This window comes from Ammodytes marinus (genome assembly GCF_949987685.1).
Source record: "Ammodytes marinus genome assembly, chromosome: 8".
Lineage (NCBI taxonomy): Eukaryota > Metazoa > Chordata > Actinopteri > Uranoscopiformes > Ammodytidae > Ammodytes > Ammodytes marinus.
This window is the reverse complement of record NC_137212.1, coordinates 26,962,652-26,989,154: the sequence shown is the minus strand read 5'-3', so window position 1 is coordinate 26,989,154 and position 26,503 is coordinate 26,962,652. Positions and strand designations below refer to the sequence as shown.

Sequence of the window (26,503 nt, the reverse complement as noted above, 5' to 3'; positions counted from 1 at the left end):
CCTCTCACCTCAAATTCAGCAGTCTAACTCCAAGGAAGACTATGTAGGTGACCTCTGATCCTAATTCTGGATATTTACATATAAAAATTTCACACACAGCGCCTTCTGGTTCCGCGATATAATGATTGTGACAACCAACCCGTGTGACAAATTACCCCGTTCTCCCCTAATAGAACAAGTAAATTGGAAATTCATGTAATTGGCATGAAGTGAATGTGGACACGCTACACAAAGAAACATAGATGCATAAAGGCATGGTAAACCAAAAACATGACTTCTAATGATTGTATTTGACTAGGAAGTCACTGCACCCGGCCAAGAAATTGTCTGGTACATAAACCCCCCATAAAACCACAACTTGTTTTTACACAAACAAGCGTTCAATGTTTATGCTCAGCTAAGCTAACCATCCCCTGGCTGCAGCTTCGTGTTTAATGGACAGGCATGAGTGTGGAATCTTCTAACTCTCCACAAGAAAGCCAACCAGCGTATTTCCCAAAACCATCATTTACTTTTAGACTTAAAGGCTTTTTCAGATCCTAAAGTATGTACACGCATATCATGTCCGTTGCGGATGAATTGCTTCTAACATCACTCAGTCACATCTCTCATCCAAGCCACCCATGCAGAGCACAAAGAATAAAAACATGATGCATATTTGGGCCATACAGTCCATAGTGGTGAGTGAAAGTGAGTGAATGAAATTTCACAAACTCCCAGTGTCGCAGCTCTTCAGACGAGCACATGAGCACTAGCAGATGTGCAATCTGTAAAAAGTGCAGTTACACTGTAGCAAGTTATTGGCAGGATCCTTAAAAAATATTTGAATTTTGATATAAAATCTAATGACACACAAATGCTACATTGTCTCCTACATTTTAGTACGCTAAAAGACATGTTCTTTATTATACTATCTATGGTTTCACCATATTATCAAATAGAAAAAGTCCTTGAAAAGCTTGAGTCTTTCCACTTTCTATTCATTTATGTATCTACGCTAAACGCCTTTGATCATAACCATCTATTTTCACATCTGCTTTTAAACTCTAAACGTTCTTCCCTCTCTGACCTTGGGATATCCCTCTTCATGTTCTTTAGACTGGCCATCCGTAAGAGTAGTTAATCCGTGAACTGCATTGTTTGCAAGCCCCTAAGACGCTTTGCAGATCCATCTGTGTTCTGTTAAAGTGATTGGTCATTTCTCAGATAAAGCAGCTGGACAGTTCCAGGGGGAAGACCCCTGCCATGTTATCTGAGGCGTGGGAGGAGGGGAGGGGGGACCTGGAGGAGGAGGGGAAGGAAGAGAGATCCCAGCAACGTGTGAGAACTCCCAGACACAAACCATAACACAGGGACAGCTCCGTTACCAGGAGTGGGACCAAATCAGGTTCTGTTGATATAGCATTTAGACAACCCTGTAGCCAAGTGTCACATGGATTGGGCATTCTTTAAAGGACAAATATTATGGTAATTTTCAGGTTCAAAATTGTAATTTGGGTTTCATGTCCAAAAAACCCTTGGTATTTCTTACAGTGCTATTAGGGGAGAATGGGTTCAGTTGTCACACAGGTTGGTTGACACATTTGTTATATGTCGCCACCAGAAGGAACTGTCTCTGAAATTTTGTCCAGAATTGGGATCAGAGGTCACCTACATAGTCATCTTTGGATTAAGACAGCTGAATTTGAGGTGAGAGGACGTTTTGTGTTTTTCATGTCAAATTGTAAATATTTAGCTCCTCGGAATTTTTCTTCTGGGCTTTTACACAATGGGTTTATAACAAAACACTTGTTAGCGTTACCCTAAAAAAGTGTGAAAGGAAAGCTATAGTTTAGATTGTTGTTAGCTAGCTAACTAGTTGTTAGATGCTTGTAAGCCTTGATGCTAGAAAATGTAAACGAAATTCCAGTTGGGATTGGTCGTCACATTCTAGGGTTGGTTGTCACCTGTTATCAAAAGGCTGCAGCCAGAAAAGGAACCCAATAACTAAAGAAAATGTCAAGCTGTATCCTCACTGACACCCAAGAGAAGGAGAGAATAGAGCAGGTAAAGGCATCTAGCATGCAAAAGAAAAAAGGGCAACAAAATCAAAACGACCCAGTGCACCCCAATCTAGACCAGCTGCAAAGGCACGACCCAATGCACTCCACCACAGCTGGGGGAGAAGAAACAGAAGTGCAAGAGACTGGAGGAGGAGTCTTCATCAAAAACTATCCTCATGAAGAGAATAGTTTTTGTTTGGTTTGTATGGAAACATTCTCCAACAGCAGTTCAGGGGAGGTACGGGTGTTGGATGTGCAACTAGTGGGTACACAAGCTATACTTAGTTGGAGTAAGCAGACCATACATTTGCCATCACTGTAACTCAGATAGTGAATGTGTGTAGCCTAGTTGAGTAGGCTAATATTGTTAGACCTATTTGTTTAGTTCTTTATGTTGCTATATAGGCTGGTCTTAATATGGGTTTCCTGTACATCTTCCTTGCTCATTTTGTGTTAAGAAGCATTAAAAAATAACACTTTCCAATTTAGTTCTGCCGTCTTTTTAAGATTTTTCCCAAGATAACATTGTGACAAACAACCCCATAGAGTGTGACAACCGTCCCCGTGATGGGGTTGGTTGTCACAATGTATCAGGGTGTCTTTGATGGTTAATTACTTCTTTTTTACAATAAGTTGGAAAATGAGAGGGATACACATTTCAAGCCAACACCTTAAGCTTCAATTTAATGTAGGAATGACTATTGAAAGATGTTTTGGTGATGAGCAATTCACACTACAGTAAAAAGTGTGTCTACCAACCCGGTTCTCTCCTACTGAATCTCCACCTTTCAGCCTCTGTCTGAAAGACTCCGTAACAAAAATATATACATTTACATTTATAGATATGTATAGTGTATATATATATATAATAGGTGACCTTGAAAATCCACTGCTGCCTCCGTTGTTCACAAAGGCTTAAAATAAGATTTTTGCTTGCTTGAGGAAGGGACAAAGGCTAATCGTAAGAGGTTTCATGGGATCTTCTTGGTGGAGTTTCAAGTGTGGCTTTACTACGGCCTCCATGTGTTGGTAGCCCATAGGCATGGAACAAACTCCTGGGATAAACTATTCTTACAAATTTAGCCCCCCACCCTCGCTCACTGAAATATTAACTGTTCAAAGCAGCTCTCTGGTGGCAGAGATCACCATGTGGCCCGTGCACTTAACAGCAGATGTTTAATGGATTCAGGTGAGGCACTTCAAATGAGCGTGACTGTAATTTCAAGTGCCTGTCACAATCTGTTAGGCCTTGCGTGACTACAGAACAACAGACCAAGGAGATGCAGAATGAGCAACAGGATATCACATCGCAACTAACACGGCACATCTCAGAATGTTGAGTGCTGAGATTTTTATCTTTATAATTCAATCCCGGGATCAACGAGCCAAGCAACCAGTGACTTGTCTTATCTTGTCTAATTTGACTATTGCGTATCATTATAATACGGGAGAAGTGATGATCTGGAATTCTTTGCAAGACTTGGAAGAGACACCACCAGACAGCAACTATGACGAACAAAGGCTCCAGACTAGTGAGTTTATGGACAAATAAGAAAAGTGGAGACTTTTATTTATTTTATCCTATTGTGACCGTTATTATTATCAATGTTTTTTTGTTGTTTTTTTACTTTATTTTATCTTATGTTCTTGATTGCTTCTTTTATCAAGTATATTTAATTTTTCATCTTATTGTCTATGCCGCATTCCATCCCTGTCTTTACGTTCATTCCATTTCTATTTGAAGCACTCTCGTAATACACACATGTAATTTCTATTTTGTAAAGCAATTTAAGCTGCATTTCTTCTATGGAAGGTGCTTTGCAAATAAAGGTTATAAATATTATGATAACTCTTCAGAAAGACACAACACTCCAACAGTGCACTTTGTATTACTGTGCTACTGTGTCAATGCACCACGTGTGGCGACAAAAGAGTTAAAAAATATCTTCATTGGGAAACTGACCTCATCCTCTTGGCGCTGATGCTTAGATTAGAAAGATGACCTTTGACCTTGCCCGCTGTTGCCATGGTTCTTCAGCCTCCCCTGCCCAGGGTCTGAACAGGGCAGGTGGGGGTCGGATAGCGTGTGTGTGTGTGTGGGGGGGGGGGGGGGGGGAGATTTCTAGAGCAAACGCGGATGCATAACCACACAACAGGTGGTGTTGATTTAAGGGAGTTCTGCATTTTCCATGCGCTGGAACTGAACCCAATACATGACAAAGGCAGATAAAAGTGTGTTCCACTGTGGTGCGCGAAAATCCTTGTCAAACCATTCTGCTTCCTCCCATGAGCACTGTTTCTCTCTCTCTTTCTCTCTCTCTCTCCAGTGTGCATATTTTCCCCCCACACTCTCTGAAACGGACCGCTCACAGATGCTCCCTCGCAACGCTAAGAACACAAACTGTCACTTCCTTTAACAGCTAATTGTTGACTTATTAGAACAAGGGGCTCAACCCACTGCCCCTGCTTATAATTCTCCCTCTCCCTCCCGGTTACACTTGAGAGAGCCCTTAGAGTGCAAGGAGGGCAGATAGATGTGAAGTGAAGAAGACTGTCATAGAGGTATTAGGATTCCACCCGAGGGGGGGAAAAATTTGATATTCCAAAAATGAGGTTACACACCGGAGCTTGCTTGCAAGCGCACACACAAACATATACAAACTCTCAAAGGGGGCACTGCACTGTAGCGTTTGGCAGTGCGCCACATCTCATCTCCCTGAGGCTCTTGAACAATCCACACCATGTCAGTTTCAATTGCCAGCTGCCAAGTGCATGCACACATATACACACACATATATACACACATATACAGACACATATACACACACATATATACACACACACTCACACACACACACACACACACACACACACACACACACACACACACACACACACACACACACAGTGACATGCTGACATTTTAGGACATAAACACATACATATACACACGCACACACACGCTGACATACAAAGACATAAACACATGCACGCACACACTCGTCAGTGAAAACACAGCACTCCGTACTCACATAGAGTCCAGTGTGCCTGTCTCCAAAGAAGGGGAAAGCCACTGAGATCTCCACGAGCCTGGAACCTCCGTCGTCCTGAGCGATGGTCTGGGAGTCCCCCTGGTCCTGGCCAAAGGGGTAGAAGTCCTTTAGGGGCACGGCGGGTTCCACCCCGCGCAGCAGGTCCAGGTAGAGCAGGGCGCAGACGCAGGGCAGCAGGGCTCGCAGCACCAACACCATGGCCTCAGCCACCCAGGGATGGAGCTGACAGGCAGGCACCGAGGAGGAGGGAGGGAGGAGCACACACACCTGAGGCAAACAAGAGCAGAACAGGACAAGACCGTACGTTTCCTCCTCTCAAAACACACAAGCAAGTCTGAATCCTCCCCTGGCTGCTGCTCTCTGCTCTCGGGCTCTGCTTCTTTCTCTCCCTCTCACTTGTCCTTCAGTAGTGAACTGGGCTTCTGGTGTGAGACTGGGGAATACTGTAGATTCCTTGCATTCTGCTTGCTTCTGCTGGGTAGGTACCGCATGAGAGCTACACACACACACACACTCCGGTCTCACTGAAATGAAACGAGGGAAGGAATGAAAGAGAGGGGGAGCAGCGTGATTCAGCTGAGATGTTTTTTTTTTTTTTTTTTTTTAACAATCCAGCGATTTGGTCCCTGATGGTCAGCTTAGAAATATCCTCAATAAAAGCTCTATTCTGCCTGCCAAAGGAGTTCTTTCAGTTTTGGCCCCACCTCCCCCACAGGGATTCACTACCTTGCATAATTAGCTGCTTCCAGCCAATGGCTAAAAGGAGACCGGTAACTGGATAACCACTGGGCGGATCTATGATAATCAAAGGGCTGCTTTAAAGAAACTCTCTGACAAGATTTTCCCCTTTCAGTGAAACTCCTGCTATGTACCGTTACCAAGGCATGCAAGGTTATGCATTCAGAAGATATGCATGTGCACATGGACTGAATTGAAAGATAGGGAACTACCAGTACTGGCTTTTCAAGATACACAGTAGATGCTCGAGTGGATGAATACACACAAACACACGGGGAACACAACATAGCTGTGGTTTCTAATCAGCAAAGGGGAAGACCACATGTTATCGAAAGACTTTTGGGCTAGCAAAAGATTACAGGAGGATTGCCAGTGAGACTTTCAAAGAATGATGATCCCCACAGACCTTGGAGTCTGCAACGATCTTTGAGAGAAAAGACTGGAGACAGCACTGGCAACAGAGAGCGAAGGTCATCTCTCACCCACAACACTAAATTCACTAAGGCGTTTAATGGTGCAAAGGGAACGCCAGAACTCACATGCCACAAAAGGGCAGCGCTGTCCTCAACAAAGTTCACACAGCGCTTTTTTCCATAACAATGTTGCATGGCCAGAAGAATACAAGTCACTGATAATCAAATCCAAACATCCTTTTAAGGGAACAAAATTGTATAATTGTGCTCTGATACACCCAGTTTATTGAAAACGATCACAACTTTTGCACAGACAGCTATTGATTGAGTCAAATACAACACATAATAAAATAATTGAGTTACACAATAGAGCTTTTTGAATCACTAATAAATCACAGCACCAGGGAAATCTGCAAACAATTATTCTAAATATTTGGATATATATTCTCGTTAGGATACACAAACAGTGATTATGACATAAAATAAACTGGAACATGATCAATATGACAAATGTGTATACGAAGATTGTTTCCTAAAAAATGACATGTCTGGCATAAACAGACTTAGAAACACCAACTGCAGTGAGCCAGAGGAAATCCTTAAAACAATTTGGCACATCCAGTCTACTTATAAACAAAACACTCATTGTTTGTTGTTGTTGAGTTCTCCTGCAGATTAATGTAATCCGGTGTGCACATGTGCATGGGAGCAGACGCCTTAGGATCGGTTTGTGTGCGCTTCCAAATGCGGACGTAGCTTGTAACATAATGGTGTTGGGACGCTGCCAGAGGAACAGCCAATGAGGAATCCAGAGGTGCTACATACTTGACTGCATGGTCTATGCCTACTACACACCGGGCTGGAGCATCTGATTGAAATAGGCCTGTCGTCTTCTTGTCTCCTGATCCAGCTGATCTTTCAGAGTCAGCACCTAGTCAGAAAAACAAAGAAACAGTCCAATTAGATGGTAGTTACACAAACACAAAAGCACAGACATTAAGCTGTCGTACAACAAGAAAAGAGCTTCTAAACTAACTATTCAAACCTGCTCCTCCAGGCATTTGACCCTCTGGCGATGGGCCTTCTCCCTAGTCTCCAGGGCCAGCTGTGTTTGGAGCTGACTGTCTCTCAGACGATCCGTCTCCAAGTCCAACTCCTGGTGATGGCGGGCTGTCACCTCCAGGAGGCGATGTGCTTGACACTGCTCCAACTGGGAGATTTGGGCCTGAAGACAATTTAGGTGAGTTTAAAGAATAAAAAATAGGCTACAAGAAAAGGTAAAGGTCAGGTTTTTTTTTATGCTGTGCTCTGTTGCTCTAATCGGTAGTTGAGCATAAGGGAGACTCAGCGGTTCTCAGACCCTGGGGTTACCAAGTTCATAATCCCTCTAATAAATTGTGAGGTAACAGTAGCAGTTTCCCTTTGAGACTTATGCCTGATCTGCTACTGCTGGTCAGATCTGGCTTTTCATCCAAGCAAATGAAACCATTTGCACCCACTTATGCTGACAGTACTTTCTATTAAGTTGGAAAGTGTTCAAGATTCATTAAAAAAAACTATTTTATTGAAATACATTCTAAGCAAAGTAAGAAAGTAGTTGATAGTTATGAACAACTCATAACAATCAACTACATGTTGTAGAGGTACTGTATGTTGTTCATGATTTGATTTGAATACATTTATTTCGAACAAGTAAAAAAGAAGCAAAAAGATCATGCAGAAAACAACATATTACAAAAATAGAAAGCATAATGCAGTCCTACATTGACAAACACTTGATAATTGGTATTACATGTGCAAAAAGGAATAGGAAGAAGTACACACCTTTTTAATACCACAGCTTCTCCGTAAATCATTGTTAATAAATTACCTATCTTCTTTATATATAAACCCCACAATAATGATTTACTTGAGCTTACCTAATATATGGTTTTAATTAACCATCAAGTCTTACAAAATACAAATATTATATTATATATATATAACTAATATGCTCATATCAAATATTTCACGTAATTGTAATTACAAATTCTATGTGTACGTTTATGTTATGAATGTTACAAGTGTACAAGTTGTAAACACTTTGCCCTGTCCAGTGTGAGCCGTGACCCCTCCCTGGCTATAGTCCAGCAGCCTCTCACCTGCACAGTCACCAGCTCCTCCTGCTTGTCAGCCAGTTCCTGCTCCAGGCTGCAGACTGTCTGAGCCAACAGCTGCTTCTCTCTGGCTGCTGACTCTGTCTCCTCCTCCCTCCTCAGCTTCTCCATCTCCACCTGACAACAACAACACCAGGGCCACACAATGTAACATAACCACTTCACTATGCGTCTTCTGAATCTGCACATGTGTGCATTCCTGTAATGTGTGCAGCAGAAGCTAAGCACAGAGCCTCTTGGTTCTCACAGTCCACATGTCCTTCCTTTTAACACCACTTTGAACATTATGAGACACATAGATGAATATGAGGGAAATGGAACAAACAATGTTATGCAAATGACAAACAACAGCATCCAAACATTTTTTATTTAACGTGCACAATCCCCATGCAGCATGGTCCCAATACACTTTACAAATAAAATATGTAAAAAATTCAAATAATAATTAAAACACCCATATTAAAAACATTAATAGAAAGCAGATAACATAAAACACATTAAACAACACAACCACATTAAAACATCAATGTTAAAAGTATATTAAAAGGCCAAATGTTGTGGTGAGCTGTAGTGAACTGAGAAGAGGTAGTTTTCCAGACTCTATTTAAAGATTTGAACAGAACTTGCTTCTTTAACGTGTAATGGGAGGTCAATCTTTAATGTGCCTTAATGTTTCAACTGCTGCATCTTTACTTGATCTAAATGTGGCAGCAAGGCTTCTGACCAGCACTAAACGCACATTACTTCAGTCCTGGCTCCTATATATACATGGGCTTCCAGCAGTTTTAAAATGGACTTTAAGATGCTTTTAATGACATTTTAAAGCACTCTGTGGTTTGGCTCCTCTTATATACTTCAAATCTTTTACCTCATATTCAGCACCGAGACTTTTCATGTCAGCTGTTTAATGTTCTGGGGTCCATCAAAAGGGGGATCAAGCCTTGACTGTTTAAGCTGTGACATAACAGCGCAGCTGAATTAGTGTATTTCTATAACTTCTTAACTTTTATTGTTTTTGCAATATAAAACCACTGCATCAACTTTTTTTATTATATTTTAAGTCACCCAATTTTATAGAAGTGCAATATTTAAACGATGCAGCATTTAAAGAACTTTCTCTACTATTACGTGTATGCCTCGATTTCAGAATAACTGTGATTTATTATTATTTATTTTTTAGAGTTCAAACAAGACAGGACACTTTTAGTCAAACTAATCCTAAAGATTGTTGTTAAAGGTGGAGTCAGCGATTCTGGAGAATGCTTGTTGTCAAACATTTCTGTCAAAATGTGTGAATATCTCCTCACGATCGGCTACCTGTCCATTCTGTGTGTGTGCTGAAAAAAAATCTGGTGTTAATACACAGCCTAGGCCAAGTAAATGGGCATGTTGCTTACTATGGTGGGCCCCCTTTGGTTACATTCCTTTTTTATACGTTCCAGTTTACAGAGCCTGGGCTGTGTATAATAACACTGGACGTTTTTTTCAGTGCGCAGGCTGCGCACACTGTACAGACAGGTAGCGGATCAAGAGATATTCACTGATTTTGACAAAAAGCGGATTTTGACAACAGGAATTAGCAGTTTAAATTGCTGACTCTACCTTTAACAAAAGTTTTATATTTTTGGGAAATAAGACACTGTTTTCCTGCGTTTCCAGTTTTTATGCTAAGCTAAGATAACCAGCTGTTGGCAGTAGCTTCATATTTACCCTTCAAACCTAACAGGATTGCATCAATCTTCTCATCTAACTCTCAGAAAGAAGCGGGGTAAAATTATTTTTCCCCAATGTCAAACCATTCCTACAATACAATGCAGAGGATAGGTCAGCTCACCTTCTCAAGTGTCCTTCTGAGTGCTGACTTGTCTTTACCAAGGCGTGTCAGGACTTTCTCCATCTCTGCCCTCTCACTTTGTAGCTTTTGCAAAGAGTTGTGCAGATTGTTGACCTTGTCCCTCAGTTCCTCCTTCTCTCTCTCCAGCTGCTGGGAGCTCACCTGGCCCTGCAGTTCAGCTTCCTGACGATGCTTCAGGCTCTGTCAAACAATCGTCCATACATCAATATAGTGTTGATCCCATGTGTGACCGATGCAAGAAAGCACCAGCTACCCTCTCACATATGTTTTGGTTCTGTCCCAAACGTTATCATTGTTGGCAGTTGATTTTTAAAACCTTTTCAAATGTTTTAGAAGTTCATATAGAACGTTCTGCTATCACAGCAGCATTTGGAGTAACTCCAGAAGTTGCCCATCTTATGCCCCAAGACACAAAGATGGTAGCTTTTGGTATCTCTTAGCTAGGCCACTCATATCAACTGTAGATAGGATAAAGGACACTTAACGTATATTGGAGTTTAGTGTTGCTTATCCCATGTTTCTTATCAATTGCAGATTATTTATTTAGGAGTAATTTCATTTCATTTGGTATATTTCTTATGTACTGTTGTACATGTGTACATTATGTTCTTTTTTATTCAATTGTTTGTAATTTATTTTATTTATTTTTTATTTTTTAATGCGTGCATTTCACTTGTGATCCCTCAAAGCTAGTGTTCATTGAATGGTGCAGTGCTACTGTTTAGAGGGATGGGACTATTATTTTGTGTACTAATTTCTTAATGCAGGATTGTTTGTAATTGGGTGTGAGGGTGGGATATGGGTGGGGTATGTTCGGGGGAAAAAAAGGGGAAAAAGTGTATAATCCATTGTAAAGCAATTGCTTTGCAACTCTGTCATTTAATAAAAAAAACCTTTGAAAGAGAAAGAGAGGGATGGGACTTTGTAATGTGTAATCTGTAATGTATTTACCTCACTGTATGTGTATGAAATTCTGTATGATTTATTATAAATAAAAATAAAATAACTTTGAGCAAAATGGAGCGTCAATTTTTGCACCTTTATTTGCTCTTTTAACCTCAGCGGGACAGGACTGACCTCCTTCAGTGTCCTGTTGTGTTTGTCCAGCTCAGAATGTTGAAGCTCCAGGTCCTCTTGGGCTCTCTGAAGGTTCTGCGTCTGCTCTGTCAGCCTGTGATTGAGTCTCTTACTCTCTGAAAGGGCATCTCGTGTTTTATCCAGCCGTTCCTATGGGCACACACATGTTGATACAAACAATGAGCCACTCATTTCATTAAAAGACGATTTAGCACTTCGACTGACCCTCTATTTATCCCTCTTACCTTTATATTCCTTCTCGTTTACAGTTCTTGACACCCTGTTGAAAGGTGCAGGCAAGAATTGGGATTTTTCAAAAAGAAAAAATTACGACGATGACCTGACAGCTTTTGAGCAAATCGAGAGATTTATACCAGACGTGTTTTTGTTTGCTCAGTATCTTTAAAGTGCACTCCTAAACTAAGGCCGGAAAGCTCTCCTGAGAAGCTATTGGAGAAATTAATGAGCTTGCCTGCACATTTTATTGCTCGGTCTTTGAGGTCCTCCAGGAAAACCACAGCGGCAAATGTAAATAAAAAAAAATGCTCAGTGTGGAGCTGAGAGGGTTACATAGCTGCACTGTAAATCAAACCACAGCAATGGAAGTATTGCTTTTCGTCTTATTTTGAAGTTTCAATCAACCATTCTCACGTTACAAGTTAAAAGTACACTGCACTTTTTCATTTTTTATGTGACAGAAATGGAGTTGTTTTTCCTATAAAGAATGTTCTGCCTGTAGCTTGTTCATGTACCTACCACTGACAGTAGTTATTGGTAACACTTTATATTAGGGTCCTTATAATAAGCGTTTGTGAATAAGAAAGAAGGCCTTTAATAGATGCTTATTAACATTATAGACTCTATATGCGTTAATAATAACATCATAAACATGTTATTGTGATATAATAATTATAATATAGAAGCACTTTACTGAACCTTTTTTGTTTATGAATCGATAGTAGATCCAGTAGCTGCAAAAAGCTTAATGAACTGTTTAATAAAGGATCTATTAACCTTATTAAGGCTTCATTCTTGCTTTTACATCCGGCAGCTTCAAAAGGCACAATTAACTGTTTTAGAAGTGCCTAATTAACTGCAAATAAATCATTAACAAAGTTGTTTTCACCTTAATAAAGCAACACAAAAGCTTAGTAAAGGTTTCTTATAAGTGCTTATAAATGTCTTATAATCTCACAATTAACTTACTTAAGTTGTATTATTAACACTTATATAGAGTCTTATTAGCACATACTACTGTTAATAAGCATCTATTAAGGTCCTTATTGCCTATTATTACGTTAATTATTACCTCAATAAAAAGCATTTATCTTGTTAACCTCTCCTGTATTAAGGCTTATGAGGTGATATACCTGCAGCAGCCTCCGGTCCTGTTCAGTGGTAGTCAGTGAACTCTGCAGTTGTGTGAGCTGCTCCTGCATTGCTGCGCTGCTGCTGCTGTTGTCACTGAGGGTGTCTGACAGCGTGTGTATCTGCTCTCTCAGCTGGCTCTCGTGATGCTCTGCTCGGGCCAGTGACATGGCCAGCCTCTCCTCACTGGTCCTTAGCCCCGCACAGCGGTCTTCACTCTCAGCCAGCTTCCTCCTCAGCCCCTCCAGCCTCTCTTGCAGGGCCCCAGCCTCTGCCTCCAGCTCTGCTGCTCTGAGCCCAGCCCTCTGCAGCTCACCTTCCAGGCTGCGCTGTGCGAGCTCCAGGTGGCTCACCCTGTTCTCTGCTGCCTCAAGAGACTCCTTCAGCTTCCGTTGTTCCACATTGCCATGAGATTCTAAGCCCTGCAAGAGCTCTAACTTGTCCTGTGGAGAAAGGAGTTGTCACTGAAGTGCTGTTGTACACTGGTTTAGTTTATATCTACAGTATTTCCTTTCCTTTAACATACTTGCAGAGTCCTGGATTCAGCCTCAGCAGCTTGCAGACTTCTCCTGAATTGAACTCGCTCCACCTCAAGGTTCCTCTTCTCTCTCTCTGTACGACGTGCTGCTTCTTGTTGCAGGGAAAGGGACGTGAGCGCCTCATGCAATTGTTCTGCTATCTCTCTTTTTCCTGGAAGAATGTGTTAAATGTGCTGTGTGTTAGAACAGAAAACTGAATTAACCAGAACTACTGTGTGCCGGTTATATGCCTCGGTCAGGCATACAATTGCCCAACCGTGGTGGTGGTATGCAGTGCTTTAAATAAGGTAAAGCTCCTAAGAAGCTACAATGTGGTACAAGGTCACTGTGACCTGACAATATGTGAGGATGCAGTAACCTTTGCCCTTTTGACCCTTGAGATATTGCGTTCACAATACGCAAGGTCACAGTTGACCTTAACCTTCAAAAATGTAATCAGTAAATCCTTGAATTCGAGTGGACATATGAGAAAAGTTTTAAGAAAATCCTTCAAAGGATTAATGAGATATTGCGCTCACAAGAATGGCCAGGACTGACAGATGTATGTACGTACAGACAACCAGAAAAAACTAATGCCTCTTTCCTTCGGCTGTCGCCAGCGTGAAGGCATAATAACTGATATATAAAGTTTTTCTATGACCCACTGGTTCTAACCTTGCTCCGATTGCTCCAAGGCCTTCTGTAGTAGTAGCAGCTGGGTGGCTGACTCATCCTGGCTGCCTTGGAGCTCTGTCACCTGCTGACTTAGGCAAGCTGTCTGAGCGTTGGCTTCATCCTGAAGAAAGAAGACATGAGATAAAGAAGTGCCAAAAAATTATGAAATATACACAGTTTTATATTTTATAAGTGAATTTAATTGAATTGTTGAAGGAAGGATCCGGTGGTCTGAAAAGCTAGTCCAACTTAAGGTTAACAACCCCAATGATCACAGTATGACGTTTGTGTCCTTGAGCCAGTGATGAGGTCGTTCACATTTACCCTGTCTCTTTGTGTGTCTCTGAGTTCCTGCTGAAATTCCCTTAGGACTGTGTGCACTGAATCCACGTCTAGCTCTTCATCTTCACCACGAGACAAGGACAACACAGATCCCTCTGTCACACTGTCTCCACCTAACCAGGGAACACACTCATTCATCCATTTGTTTACAGCAAAAAAACTACATCATGACACCTCATTGTAAAAGTGCATGAGCATACCTTTCATTTGCAGGTGCTTTCTCCAGGGGGAGGGAGACCGTCTACGGGACCCTGGTGTGCCTGAGAGCCTCGTATGGCTGGTGCCAACAGTGCGACGCAGAGCTGAATGCAGCCCTGCCAACTTGAGCTCCAGGTCCCTGCGTTTGGCATTGGCCAGGCCTAACCGCTCTTCCAGACCCTGGACCTTGCTTTCAGTGAATCCGACCTGCACAGAGAGTTCCCTGACCTGGATCCTGGCCTCTTCTAGAGCTTCCCCCAGCTGGGTGCTGGTTTCTCTGTGTCTCTGGTCACTGTGCTGCTGATAAGCCTCTCTCTCCTGCAGCAGCTCTCTGTTCTGACACTCTGCTGCCTCCAGGTCCACCGCACGGCGCTGCTGACATGCAACCTGCGCAAACACAGTCACAATTGCAATATGGTTTGCGATATTGAGGGGGATTATCACTTTCTACATCATCATTAAAGGGTAACTGCACCCCCTGTTTGAGCGTACTGCACAATTTTGAAAAATGCATTCAGGCCATGGATTCTGAATTCTGTTTTAGAACTCTGTTTTTAAAATTCCGACATCAGCCGGCCGACATTCGGGGCACGGCGTCTGTGAAGGAGGCGGGCTAGCTGTTAGCTGTCACTCACGAAGATCTGAATGACATAACTTCCTTGAAAAATCGAGTGACACAAAGTCTAACGGCACTGTCGCTACATGATGTGACGGGGCTCTTATGCCACACAGATGGGTCGTCTGAGGTGGAGGACTTTTCTTATTGTTAATTGTTGGCGGGTGTCTCTATCGTAGTGTTAGGAGACAGAGTAGCGCAAGTGAGCGAGCGGCTGTGTGTGTGTGCGAGGAGAGGGAGCGGTAGCGTGTGTCAATCAAGTGAAGCAAGCAATGAACGAGTCCGGGTCTGTGTGTGTGTGTTTGTGTGTGTCTGTGTGTGTGCGTGTGTGCACACTGCACAGGCACACTGCCGGTAGAAGTGAAGGGTCTTTACCCCCAAAATAACATCCTTTGAGGGATGGTATAACAGTAGTAGCTCATGAACCAGCCATGGAGATATAATGAGCGTGACCGGCTTTGCGGCGACGTGATGACGCCACGATGTATCAAAAGTACATCGTGACGTCATATTTCGAACCCGAAGGAAAAAGTTTTTTTCAAATCTTAGTAAAGTTCTAAAATTATGTACAATACAAAAAATTTCTTAAATTGCCGATCTTAAGTTACCAGCACATATGTGTTCTTTAACAAAATAGAGATTTAATTAGGGCCCGAGCACAGACATGTGCGAAAGCCCTATTGTAATCGGTATGATTTTTATTCTTATTATTCTTTTTATTCCGCCGCAACTTTGTCACTTTTCACCCCCTTCCCGTCATGCATAACTTGAAAATATGTGGCGTACCCATCAGACCTGCAAAAAATTTCGATGTATCAGTGGTTCAGGATTTGTGCACAAAAATAGCGCCCCCTATGGCCAAAAACAGTTTTTCAGGAAATGCATGCTCAAAAATTGGGCTAGCAGCCTGAAATTGCCGGACAACATGTATTGGCCCAAGGCCCACCTAAATGCAATTTTATGTCCTGGGCCAAAATAAACAGGAAGTCGGCCATGTTGGATTCAGTGCCTAAAACCGCCACTTTACATCTTTTCGCATTTCGACGAACTGGTCCTAGAGTTTTTACGCCAGGGACGTCAAACCACTTCTCAAATACAAAAGACCCTTGCCCGATGTTAAATTGCGAAAAGGTCAGGAAGTTAGCCGAGAACCAGGGATCTTTTTGGGGTCAAAGTGTCGCGTAAATACGCTCCTCATGAAACTTTAATTCATCATAGCTCAGGCTGTGTTATACCTAGCTGCACCAAATTACAACCCCAAATGTATCTTTGCAGGCCCCACAAAATAGCCTCTTGAAGCCCCGCCCCAAAATCAACAGGAAGTCTTTAAATGTGAAATATGTGAATAGGGGCGGGGCTTAATAACACGTTGGCCATAACTCCTTAACCATAGGTCCTATCATCATCAAACTTGCTGGGTATGTGCAGAAGTCATGTGGTAGCATGTCCCTTAGAAGCTTATCGCGATGAATCCCATAGGGGCGCCACAGGGGCGGGGCTTAATAACACGTTGGCCATAACTCCTTAACCATAGGTCCTATCATCATCAAACTTGATGGGTATGTGCAGTAGTCATGTGGTAGCATGTCCCTTCGAAGCTTATCGCGATTAACCCATAGGGGGCGCCACAGGGGCGGGGCCTATCCACAAATTGGCCATAACTCCTTAACCATAGGTCCTATCATCATCAAACTTGCTGGGTATGTGCAGAAGTCATGTGGTAGCATGTCCCTCGAAGCTTATCGCGACCAACCCATAGGGGGCGCCGCCTATCCACAAATTGGCCATAACTCCTTAACCGTAGGTCCTATCATCATCAAACTTGCTGGGTATGTGCAGAAGTCATGTGGTAGCATGTATGTCGAAGCTTATCTTGATTAACCCATAGGGGGCGCCACAGGGGCGGGGCTATCCACAAATTGGCCATAACTCCTTAACCGTAGGTCCTATCATCATCAAACTTGCTGGGTATGTGCAGAAGTCATGTGGTAGCATGTCCCTCGAAGCTTATCGTGACGAACCCATAGGGGGCGCCGCCTATCCACAAATTGGCCATAACTCCTTAACCGTAGGTCCTATCATCATCAAACTTGCTGGGTATGTGCAGAAGTCATGTGGTAGCATGTCCCTCGAAGCTTATCGCGACCAACCCATAGGGGGCGCTGCCTATCCACAAATTGGCCATAACTCCTTAACCGTAGGTCCTATCATCATCAAACTTGCTGGGTATGTGCAGAAGGCGAGCGCGTCGCCGACAATTCCGCGCTTCCGGCTTGCAGCATGTGTGGGCGAGGGCCCGGTCATCACTGCTTGCAGTTTTAATTCAGTTTCTATCTCAAAGGTAGAAGTAAAAGGGTGCAGTTACACTTTAACATTTTTATTGAAAAACCTATTTAAATGATAATGCTGAGATTTTTTGTGGGAATCTGTACCAAACAAATATGTTTCTTAGAATACGATGTGTAGGCAGGATATCCCTGCAGTATGCCAATATTTGATATATAATGGTATTTTGACACACATATAGCCTTTAATAAATAATTCACCTTCCTGTGATTGAAAAAAAATGCAGTATGCTATACTTGGTTTACATGACAATGCTTGACACATTCCCTTGCTTCATTTATTTTGTGGCGGGTTAATTTAAGAATATTTAGTCAAAGGAATTCATGTTTGCAAGAACATGGGCAACAGGGTTTAACACTGTTTCTACTACAGCAGTGAAAAACAGTGATTTACAACACTGCAGTGTTATCTGGTGACCAATACTTAACTGTGTAAATAACAGGGACATGGTTTTTGTAACGGGTTAATGTGCTTTGAGATGACATGCTTGTTAAGTTCACTGACAGGGTTCCCAAACATATCTTCTAAACGGTTTCATAAGAGGTTAGGGGTTACTACACTAATAGCTGAGGCATACAATGAAACCATGTTCTTTAGCTCTTTAACCAGAGCTTCCCATCCTCAGAGCTGACATGCTTGATATGAAGAAAGGTCACACGACTGGTGTATAGCTATTTGTATTTAGTTTGAACAAAGACACTTAACCAGGCTTAAATATATCATAATAATGGGGCCATTTGGAGTTTCGTCCCTGCTCTTGGAAACAGAAAAAAAGGAAATGCAATACATTCACATGACAACACTATCTGCTGCGGTCATGAGAATGTGGGGACCCTTAACAGGGTTATGGAACAGAAGAGGTTAAAATCATTTCTGATTTATTGAATACAAAGCCTAAATGTTCAATCTGACTGTAACAGTAGAATGTACAGTGTGATGGAGTTCATGCTGCCTGTCTCAGCACAAGTATGGAAGGTATTCCACAAGTATGTATGCAAAGGTGGAATGTTTGCTCTAGCATGTTGTTAACAGAGTAATTCCCGGCGGCCTTCTACCTCATTGAGTGCTGCTTCTCTGCCAGCCTCACACTCCAGCACTCTCTGTCTGAGAGTGAAAGCCTCGCGCCGGGCCTCCTCCTCCTTCTGCTCCTCCTGACAGAGCCGGGCCTGCAGCTCTCGCAGCTCCTCTTTCTGCCGGCTCTTCTCCCCTTCCAGGACCTTTACCTGCTCGTTTGAACACAGCACAAGCTACCTGAAGGAAATCCTTTATAGAAAATCAATCATATGGAAAGCCGTTAGCTCATTAATGGCTCACCTGTCTGCGCAGCTCCTGTAGTCCTCTGCGTGCCTGCAGGCGAGCCTTCTCCAGCTCTCTCATACTGCCCCGCAGAGTGCTTGACTCTCCGTGCATCGAGCTTCTGCATTCCTCCAAGACGGACACTTTCTGCTCCCTCTCCTCCACAGCTCGTCTCAAGCTAGTCATGATATGTTTAAAGTTAACACAGCGGACACCATTCAAAATACCCTTAGCTGCTAAATAGAGTTGGTGGTAATATGGAAATACAGCATCCCGGGGTATTGAAAAATAGCATTGTATTCCTTAAATTACCGTCATGTAAAAACCAGATGTGTAATGTGCGGTATATGTTTATCTTAAATGCCTTAAGTGTGTGTCCATGTGCAGCAGCAGCACCAATGCCTGTTTTGGAATATTCTATAAAAGTGATGACAGTTCTCCTTTAAATGATGGAGGCCTGATTTGTCAAATAAATAAAAAGCTAACAAAGCTATTACAACGTGCTTATATTCGCATGCCACGTGACAGCCTCTTCTCACAAGGGATACATGGCCAACGCAAACCTGTTGGTTGCGAAATAAAGTGCAATTGCTGCAGTCTGGCAGCATTTTTGGTTTCAAACGAATGACTTCGGAGAACCAGCAAATCTTGACGAGGCTGTGTGCAAGATTTGCATAAAGAAGGTGACAGCCAGAGATGGAAATACTTCAAGTCTACGTTCCCATACCAGAATCCACCATGCACGAACCTCAGCGAGGATGAACTTTTCATCGAGTTCAAAGGTATAAGAATCCAGCTTAAAGTAAATTACATGCAGTGATTTTGTTGGTTTCCTTAATTTGGAATTACTGTATATGTTCAAGCGCTGTTCAGTTAAAATGATTATTGGGCGAAGGAAACTTCATTGTGACTAGTTCAATGTAATCTTGTATAATGTAGTGTTAGGCGTGAAACTAAAACTAATAGGCTACAGTTGAAGTAGAAATTGCTATTACCTCACGATATTACCGTGTACCGGTAATTAAGGGAAGGGTATGAAAAATAATACCGCCCAACCTTACTGCTAAAAGACTTCAACTTCTGAATTTACAGAAAGAGTTCCAGGTGGCCAGCTGTACCTGCTGTTGTCACCCTCTGCTCTCTTGATGTAAACTCGGAGCTCGTGGTTGGAGGCTTGGATGGCCTCTTTCTCTCTGGTCTCATCACCCAGGAGCCGTCTCAGGTCCAGGGCGTCTTTCCGTTGTTTGTCCCTCTCCTGTGCACACTCCTGGAGCTCTCTGTGAGCCTCAATCAGGTTCCTCTGCCCTTCAGTGAGTCCATCCTCTGCCTCCTGCAGCTGCTGACGAAGGCTCTCTAACTTCATGTCAAGGTTATGGAAATGGAATGAAAGGCATGACATGTTAACGAGGGTAAATAAGGATGTCTCGTGGATCAATTGTAAACCTCTTATTTATTAGGGTATTTATATTTATTTATATTAAAATCTATCCTTTTTCATTTTTTCTGGTTGCTTGCCAACCTAATATAATACAGATTTGAAGTCTTAGGCTGTTACCTATAGAACATCAAACGCTCAAACACATGTATATAATCATCAGGTTTAAGTAGGAAAAAAATCCTCCTGTCTTTGGATCAGATAATGCATTTGCACTTCATTGTTTGAAAGCCAAACCTCAACATCTCCTATTTCAAGTGCTTGGAGCATAATCTCAAGATACCGTACAACCTATATTCTGTTTTATTGCAACATGTTGTGTGTAGCAAGAAATGGGGAGGACAGAGCTTATCTGGGCATGGATAAGAGCCGGGTTGGGCCTGTAGCCAGGTGCTGTCTCACCCCATCTCCTTCTGCGGCTCAAAGTGTAAAGAATACACACAGAGCAACATGATAAACAGCTAACCCCCCACCCCACCCCTGGAGATGGTGGGGGATATGGGGTAACGGGATGAGGAGGAGGACCAGTGTTATGTTCAGAGGCCACACAAGATGGTTCTTTCTCATAAACTCTAATGTGAGAGAAAACAAGCCAGTGCTGATTTGGCCAATTATACTTTATTTTATCAGATTTATTTTTTGGGGGGGATGTGGGATGGGTCAGAGACTATGAGGGCGGCAGTGTTGTGTTATGTGGACAGGAGAGGGGGGACCTGGGAGTCCCGGTGGAGCCAGCCTCTCGCTGCTGCATGGGAGAAAATAAACACTTCCTTCACTGGCTTATTTACACAACGGGTTAACTCAAACTTTGATTTCATATTACGGTACCAGGGACCGTACCCTCCCCCTACTTGTTCTCCCTCTCTCTCCCCTTGCTTTGTTCCTCTACCATGCTCACTAGCTCCCTGGCTGTCACACTCTCTCACTCCTGCTTTGTCATTGTCTGACAAGAGAATCCCGAGATGGGATAAGTGAAAATAATCAAACAAGGAAGCGAGCAAGGGTGGTGGCCAAATATGACAGTGTCGCTGAAGCCTGACTTGATCTATGGTAGGGAGGCCTCTCCAAACCAAAAAACTGTTCTGCTCTGGCTCCACACAACCTCATTCACTATCCTTTGACAAGACTAAAGAGACAGAAAGAAGACAGGATGATCCCCATTTCTTTCTCATTTTTTTAAACCAAAAAGTCCCACATGGATAAACAATCCCCCTTTTTTCCAGGGAAAACAGGCTTTTAAATCAAGTAATGGTTAGACCCTTACAACTCTTCTGTTCCATCTTAATGAGGTGACTGTGAGCTTGTTATTTTACTAAAACCCATGGGATCCTGACCTAAAGCAACCCCGTGAGTTGAGATTTACGGCGCTAATGTGGCTCCTAGTGGTATGTCACTGGGCCAGAAGTCTCTAATTGCGCATTTATGTTTACATTAAGGTCATTGGAACTACATTTCTTCTCAATGGAGAGGAAAAATGGACGACGAAAGACACAAAGAGCAAGTGCTGAGCAGACGTTTTATGAGTGGACAACACCTCTCCTTGTAGGAGTTGGCCCTGTGCACCTGATGGCACCCTGATGCTAGCAGAGCTCTGTGGCATCGGCCAATGTCAACAGTGGCCGATGGTAAATTGCTCTCGCTCACACTAGTAGTAATTGGTGCAAACTCCCCCTCACACTAGAGGCAGATTCGTGGTCTCCAATCCTATGCCAAGCTAAACAAGCCTGAAATTTCCCATCCATTACTGCACCAACCACTAAGGTGACATCCACCCTATATATTCTATGAGGTGCTTAATATGTTGACGGCCCTATCCACATCCTCACTCCCGTAAAATGACCATTAGTCCTGCATGAATCATCGTTGCACCACTGGTGCCACTGAGGAGACAAGCACCATGTTTGTGTTAAAAGAAAGGCAGAACAAAAGGTTCAAAGGTTCTCACCTCCCTTTGTGCATGTTCTCTCTGTTGGTTCAACTCTCTGACCTGCTCAGCTAAACTCTTCTTGGCATTCTCATAGGAGTTGAGAGAGTCTTCAAACTGATTACGCAGGTCCTGTAGCTCAGACTGAAGGACAATCATTGCATTCTGAAACACAAAAATCAGTTAGCTGTGTTCTACGTAAAGCACAAATATCCTGAGACAACGTGACCCTGGCATATTTTACCTTATCCTGCTCCTGTTGTCTAAGTGTCTCTCTCTGCGCCCGCTCCAGCTCCATGCCTGCAGTGGCCAGCTCGTGCTGCAGGGATGCTAGCTTCTCTATGAGGACAGCCTTCTCTGTCTCCTTCTGGGACAAAACCTGGTCACAGAGGACAGCCATGTTATTATCATTTATTACAAAGCTTACAAAAGGTTTAGCCATGGGGACTTGGACATACAGAAGCAGTATTGGGAAAGCTACTTTGAAAGCATAGCTTTGCAAACTACCAATTACTTCACACTGGAAAATGTGAACTACAGCAAAGCCACCCTAGGGATAAATCTAGTCTACAGCTACTTAAAAAAATGTTTATTACAGAAACTAAAAGTGCCAATGTGTTCTTCATAAATTGGTGAATAGACCTGAGATCTAAACCTGTCCTAAATAAAACAGTCACATCTGGACTTTTCACAAGGACTGAATTGCAAGGAATGTCACATTTTTGTTGTAAAAAAATAAATAAATCTGGATTTACTATTATCATGAAAAAAAAACACAACACACCGATGAGACTATTTCTCACACACACACACACACACACACACACACACACACACACACACACACACACACACACACACACACACACACACACACACACACACACACACACCTGCTGCTTTTCACTCTCAGCCTGCAGGAGGCTTTGGTTGAATTCCTGCTGCATCCTGGCCAGCTCCTCCTGCACCTGCTGCAGCTCCTTGTGGCTGTGCACACGCAGCTCCTCACACTGTCTACGCAGCTGCTCCTCAGCCTGCTCCCGCTCAACTGTCAGCTCCACAAACTGCTGATCCTGTTTAGCATCAAACATACACACAGCCACACCCCTGATTAGTTAATAGACAGCGCAAGAATCAGAACAAGAAAGTTGTTAAGCTAGCCAGGTCCTACTGTACCTTTTGCATGTGTTCAGTTTCCAGCTGCTCTCTGTGATTTTGCTCTTTGTTGCTCAGGGTCAACAGGGCATTCCTCTCTACCTGGACCAGCTTCTCCTCCAACTTCCTCTGCTCTTGTGCAGCTTGTGTAAACTGGCGTTCAGCATCTACACGCATCCGTGCACCATCACCTGAACAGATGTATCAAGTCTCTATCAAAACCCCAGTCAATGATTAGATGCAGACACTCGGGATCAGCAAGATTTCATTTAGAGATGTATTTACATGGGATACTGGTCCATGTCTTTATGCGGAACATGCTTGCTTTAACGCCACTTATCCGATCCATGTGTGTAATGTGTGGAGTGGTGGGACCCTGGTCAGCTGAGAAAGCAGCTCCAGTGATTCGACAGGCCAGCTGTTGCAGAGCTCACAGCTGAAATATGGATCTCTAGAGGGCTGTTGGAAAGGCTTCACGGCCAGGGGGCTTGGCACGGAGGACAGGGGGTCTCTGAGGGACGGGGCTACTCACGCGTCAAGGCCTCGTTAGCATGGAGCAAGCTGCGCCTCTCCCCCTCCATCCTGGAGCACTCGGCCTCCAGAGACGAGGCTAGCTCATGGCTCTCAAACAGAGCTGCCTCCAGGGACTCCTTCTCCGCTCTGGAACACAGCGGTAAAGTGGTTTTTAGCTCTGAAAAAAATAACTTTGAAACTCTAGGTGTAGAAGGTCATAAAATCCAATGATCCATCATAAGCATAGTTTCCAAATAAAAGCAAGTAACTTAAAGACCCTTGTTACTTGTGACTGCACTCGCTGTGCTTTAGAAAGTAACATTTACTTCAAAATGATCTGAATGAAACGCGCACGCACGCACGCACGCACACACGCACGCACGCACGCACGCACGCACGCACACACACACACACACACACACACACACACACACACACACACACACACACACACACACACACACACACACACACACACACACACACACACACACACAAGGTTGTTGATGGTGCTTTTGATGGACACTGTAGAACTGACTTACATTCATTCCTTACACCCATAACCAAACCCTAATTGATACATGCCTAACCCCAACCCTGATTCTAACCAATGACGACAACAACTATTTGACTGTAACTTGTTCTGCATGCAACTGCGGCAAAAACACTTGGGAAAACTAGAAATTGGTCAACAACATTTTAGAAGTCAAACCACACACACACACACACACACACACACACACACACACACACACACACACACACACACACACACACACACACACACACACACACACACACACACACACACATACACACACACACACACACACAAACACACTCAGACCTAAGTGCAACCAGCTCCTGCGTGAGGCCACAGGCCTTTCGGTCAGTGGAGTTTAGCTTGACATCCAGAGCAGCCTTGTCCCTGGCCAGCTCCTCCCTATCATGGGTAGCTCTCTTTAGGGCTGTGGTCTGTGTCTCCAGCTCCTTCCTGCACGCACACAGCTCCTCTGACACAGTCTGCATCTGCCTGTTGACCTGGAGACCGACACACACAAATAAAAAAAATGCCATCAAGCAATTCATTTATCCTTTTTGCTTCGAGCTGACAAAATAACAACTTGACAGAAGGTCCTTATACGCATGCAAACTAACGCATACACATTTCATCGTTGCATTGTCATAACAGTGGGCATTTTTCATATATGAGCTGCAGAAGGAACTCCTACGGTAACAGTTACATTATGGTTGGTACTGTGGATCTGTTGGATTGAGAATGAACCACAGAGCCTTTAAATCTTCTGCGGCCACATTGGCTGTGCTAATATTGAACTCTACGTAGCCCTCTTTTGCTCTTATGAAGCATAAATTAAACAAACTTTAGGTGATTCATGGCAGTGTATAGAAACTGAGGGGCCATAACAAATGCACCGCCTAAAGCAGAACAAAAATGATTAGTGGGGTTATGATTTGTTTCCAGTTACCACTTAAATCACAATGACACACCACAGGACCTATATCTAGCAACAAAAATAATGAACTGGGAACATGTGCAGTTGATGTGGATTATTTAACTCCAAAAAAACAGATTATCGCATGAAAGTACTGAGGAGGATTTTCCAGGGACTCATAATTTAGAAATGCACCGAATTCAGCAGGCAAGTTACAATGGGAATTACGTTTAAAGGCAAACATGATAGATTAGCATAGGGCTTAAAAGCCGGGGCCAAAAATAACTTGAGGTTTGGACAATTAACAGATTTTGTGTGATTTAAAGTATTATTTCACCATTTTGTGAAATACACTTATTTGCTCTTTTGACAAGAGTTAGAGGAGAAGGTTGATACCACTTTTATGTCTGTATGCAAAATTGTAAAATGTATAGCTGGAAACATCTGTTTAGCTTAGTTTAGCATCAAGAATAGAAGCAAAGGGAAACAGCTAGACTGGCTATGTCATTTATGCTCAGGACACTTACTGGCTTCTGGATTCAGATTCATATAGTGCACAAACATGAAAGTAAAAAATAAATAAAAATGTAAACAATAAACTGTAAGTTCTCAAAATGGTATTTCTCTGATATACTGTACTGTCTCTTTACGGCCACTTATTAACACACCAACCCATAATGGGCCCGGGGCCCCTGTAACTTCTAATGTTTCACTGCAACGAATTGTATGAAAAACAACAATCACTGTAATTTGAATTTGAACCAAAGTAAAATGAACTCACACTAACTAAATATTAGTACATGATGTCTTTCAGCCTCTCCTTAGGTCAATATTAAAGTGGATGAATTACACCAATGTTACGGATGTGAGTGGTGCCCAATAAGGGGTTGAAATGTTAGCTTAGTGCTATGGAGGCCACTCCAGGGCTTATTTTATAACACTGCAATTTATTTTTACAGATAAGCTATCAAAAACTGTTTGGATGGAATTTGTCAAACTGTTTAGGTGTGTTATATTCCAGTTGAGATCAACATGGAAATCCCAGTTTCACATTCAGAACAGATAACAAAACAGAGGAGGATTCTTCTCATTCTTTAGGCGACTATATCGGGAGATCTGGATCTGCTGAGGGAAGAATGAGAATACTTTAGGTGTTAATTTATTGGGTCTTTCACTAAGTCCCACTGGATGTAATATGTCTATCTATTAATCTTTTCCAGTTCACATTTCTACATGAAGATCCCTTGCTTCTTACGTCCCAAGCTACTCATAAAACACAGAGTGTGGCTCAAACTGCTCTCCGTATCCCATTTGAAAGAAAAAAAAAAC

The 26,503-nt window shown here is 42.8% G+C and overlaps 2 protein-coding genes across 3 annotated transcripts in view; both read right to left on the bottom strand.

Moving 5' to 3' along the window:
• sned1 (sushi, nidogen and EGF-like domains 1) overlaps positions 1 to 5,487 on the bottom strand; it is a 29,295-nt gene extending 23,808 nt beyond the window's left edge. For both annotated transcript variants that reach the window (XM_080033327.1, XM_080033328.1), the window contains exon 1: positions 5,075 to 5,487. In XM_080033327.1, coding sequence (XP_079889453.1) covers positions 5,075 to 5,293 — 219 coding nt within the window. In that variant the 5' untranslated portion in view covers positions 5,294 to 5,487. The remainder of the gene's footprint in view (positions 1 to 5,074) is intronic.
• Positions 5,488 to 7,093: 1,606 nt separating this feature from the next.
• crocc2 (ciliary rootlet coiled-coil, rootletin family member 2) overlaps positions 7,094 to 26,503 on the bottom strand; it is a gene marked incomplete at both ends in the record, with an annotated part of 37,606 nt that continues 18,196 nt past the window's right edge. Inside the window, 19 exons of the mRNA XM_080032042.1 lie at positions 7,094 to 7,177; positions 7,292 to 7,471; positions 8,388 to 8,519; positions 10,237 to 10,437; positions 11,335 to 11,484; positions 12,705 to 13,145; positions 13,229 to 13,392; positions 13,896 to 14,016; positions 14,220 to 14,350; positions 14,438 to 14,822; positions 18,453 to 18,620; positions 18,712 to 18,871; positions 19,812 to 20,050; positions 22,074 to 22,217; positions 22,297 to 22,431; positions 22,946 to 23,125; positions 23,229 to 23,398; positions 23,740 to 23,867; positions 24,568 to 24,761. Coding sequence (XP_079888168.1) covers positions 7,094 to 7,177; positions 7,292 to 7,471; positions 8,388 to 8,519; positions 10,237 to 10,437; positions 11,335 to 11,484; positions 12,705 to 13,145; positions 13,229 to 13,392; positions 13,896 to 14,016; positions 14,220 to 14,350; positions 14,438 to 14,822; positions 18,453 to 18,620; positions 18,712 to 18,871; positions 19,812 to 20,050; positions 22,074 to 22,217; positions 22,297 to 22,431; positions 22,946 to 23,125; positions 23,229 to 23,398; positions 23,740 to 23,867; positions 24,568 to 24,761 — 3,507 coding nt within the window. The remainder of the gene's footprint in view (positions 7,178 to 7,291; positions 7,472 to 8,387; positions 8,520 to 10,236; positions 10,438 to 11,334; positions 11,485 to 12,704; positions 13,146 to 13,228; positions 13,393 to 13,895; positions 14,017 to 14,219; positions 14,351 to 14,437; positions 14,823 to 18,452; positions 18,621 to 18,711; positions 18,872 to 19,811; positions 20,051 to 22,073; positions 22,218 to 22,296; positions 22,432 to 22,945; positions 23,126 to 23,228; positions 23,399 to 23,739; positions 23,868 to 24,567; positions 24,762 to 26,503) is intronic.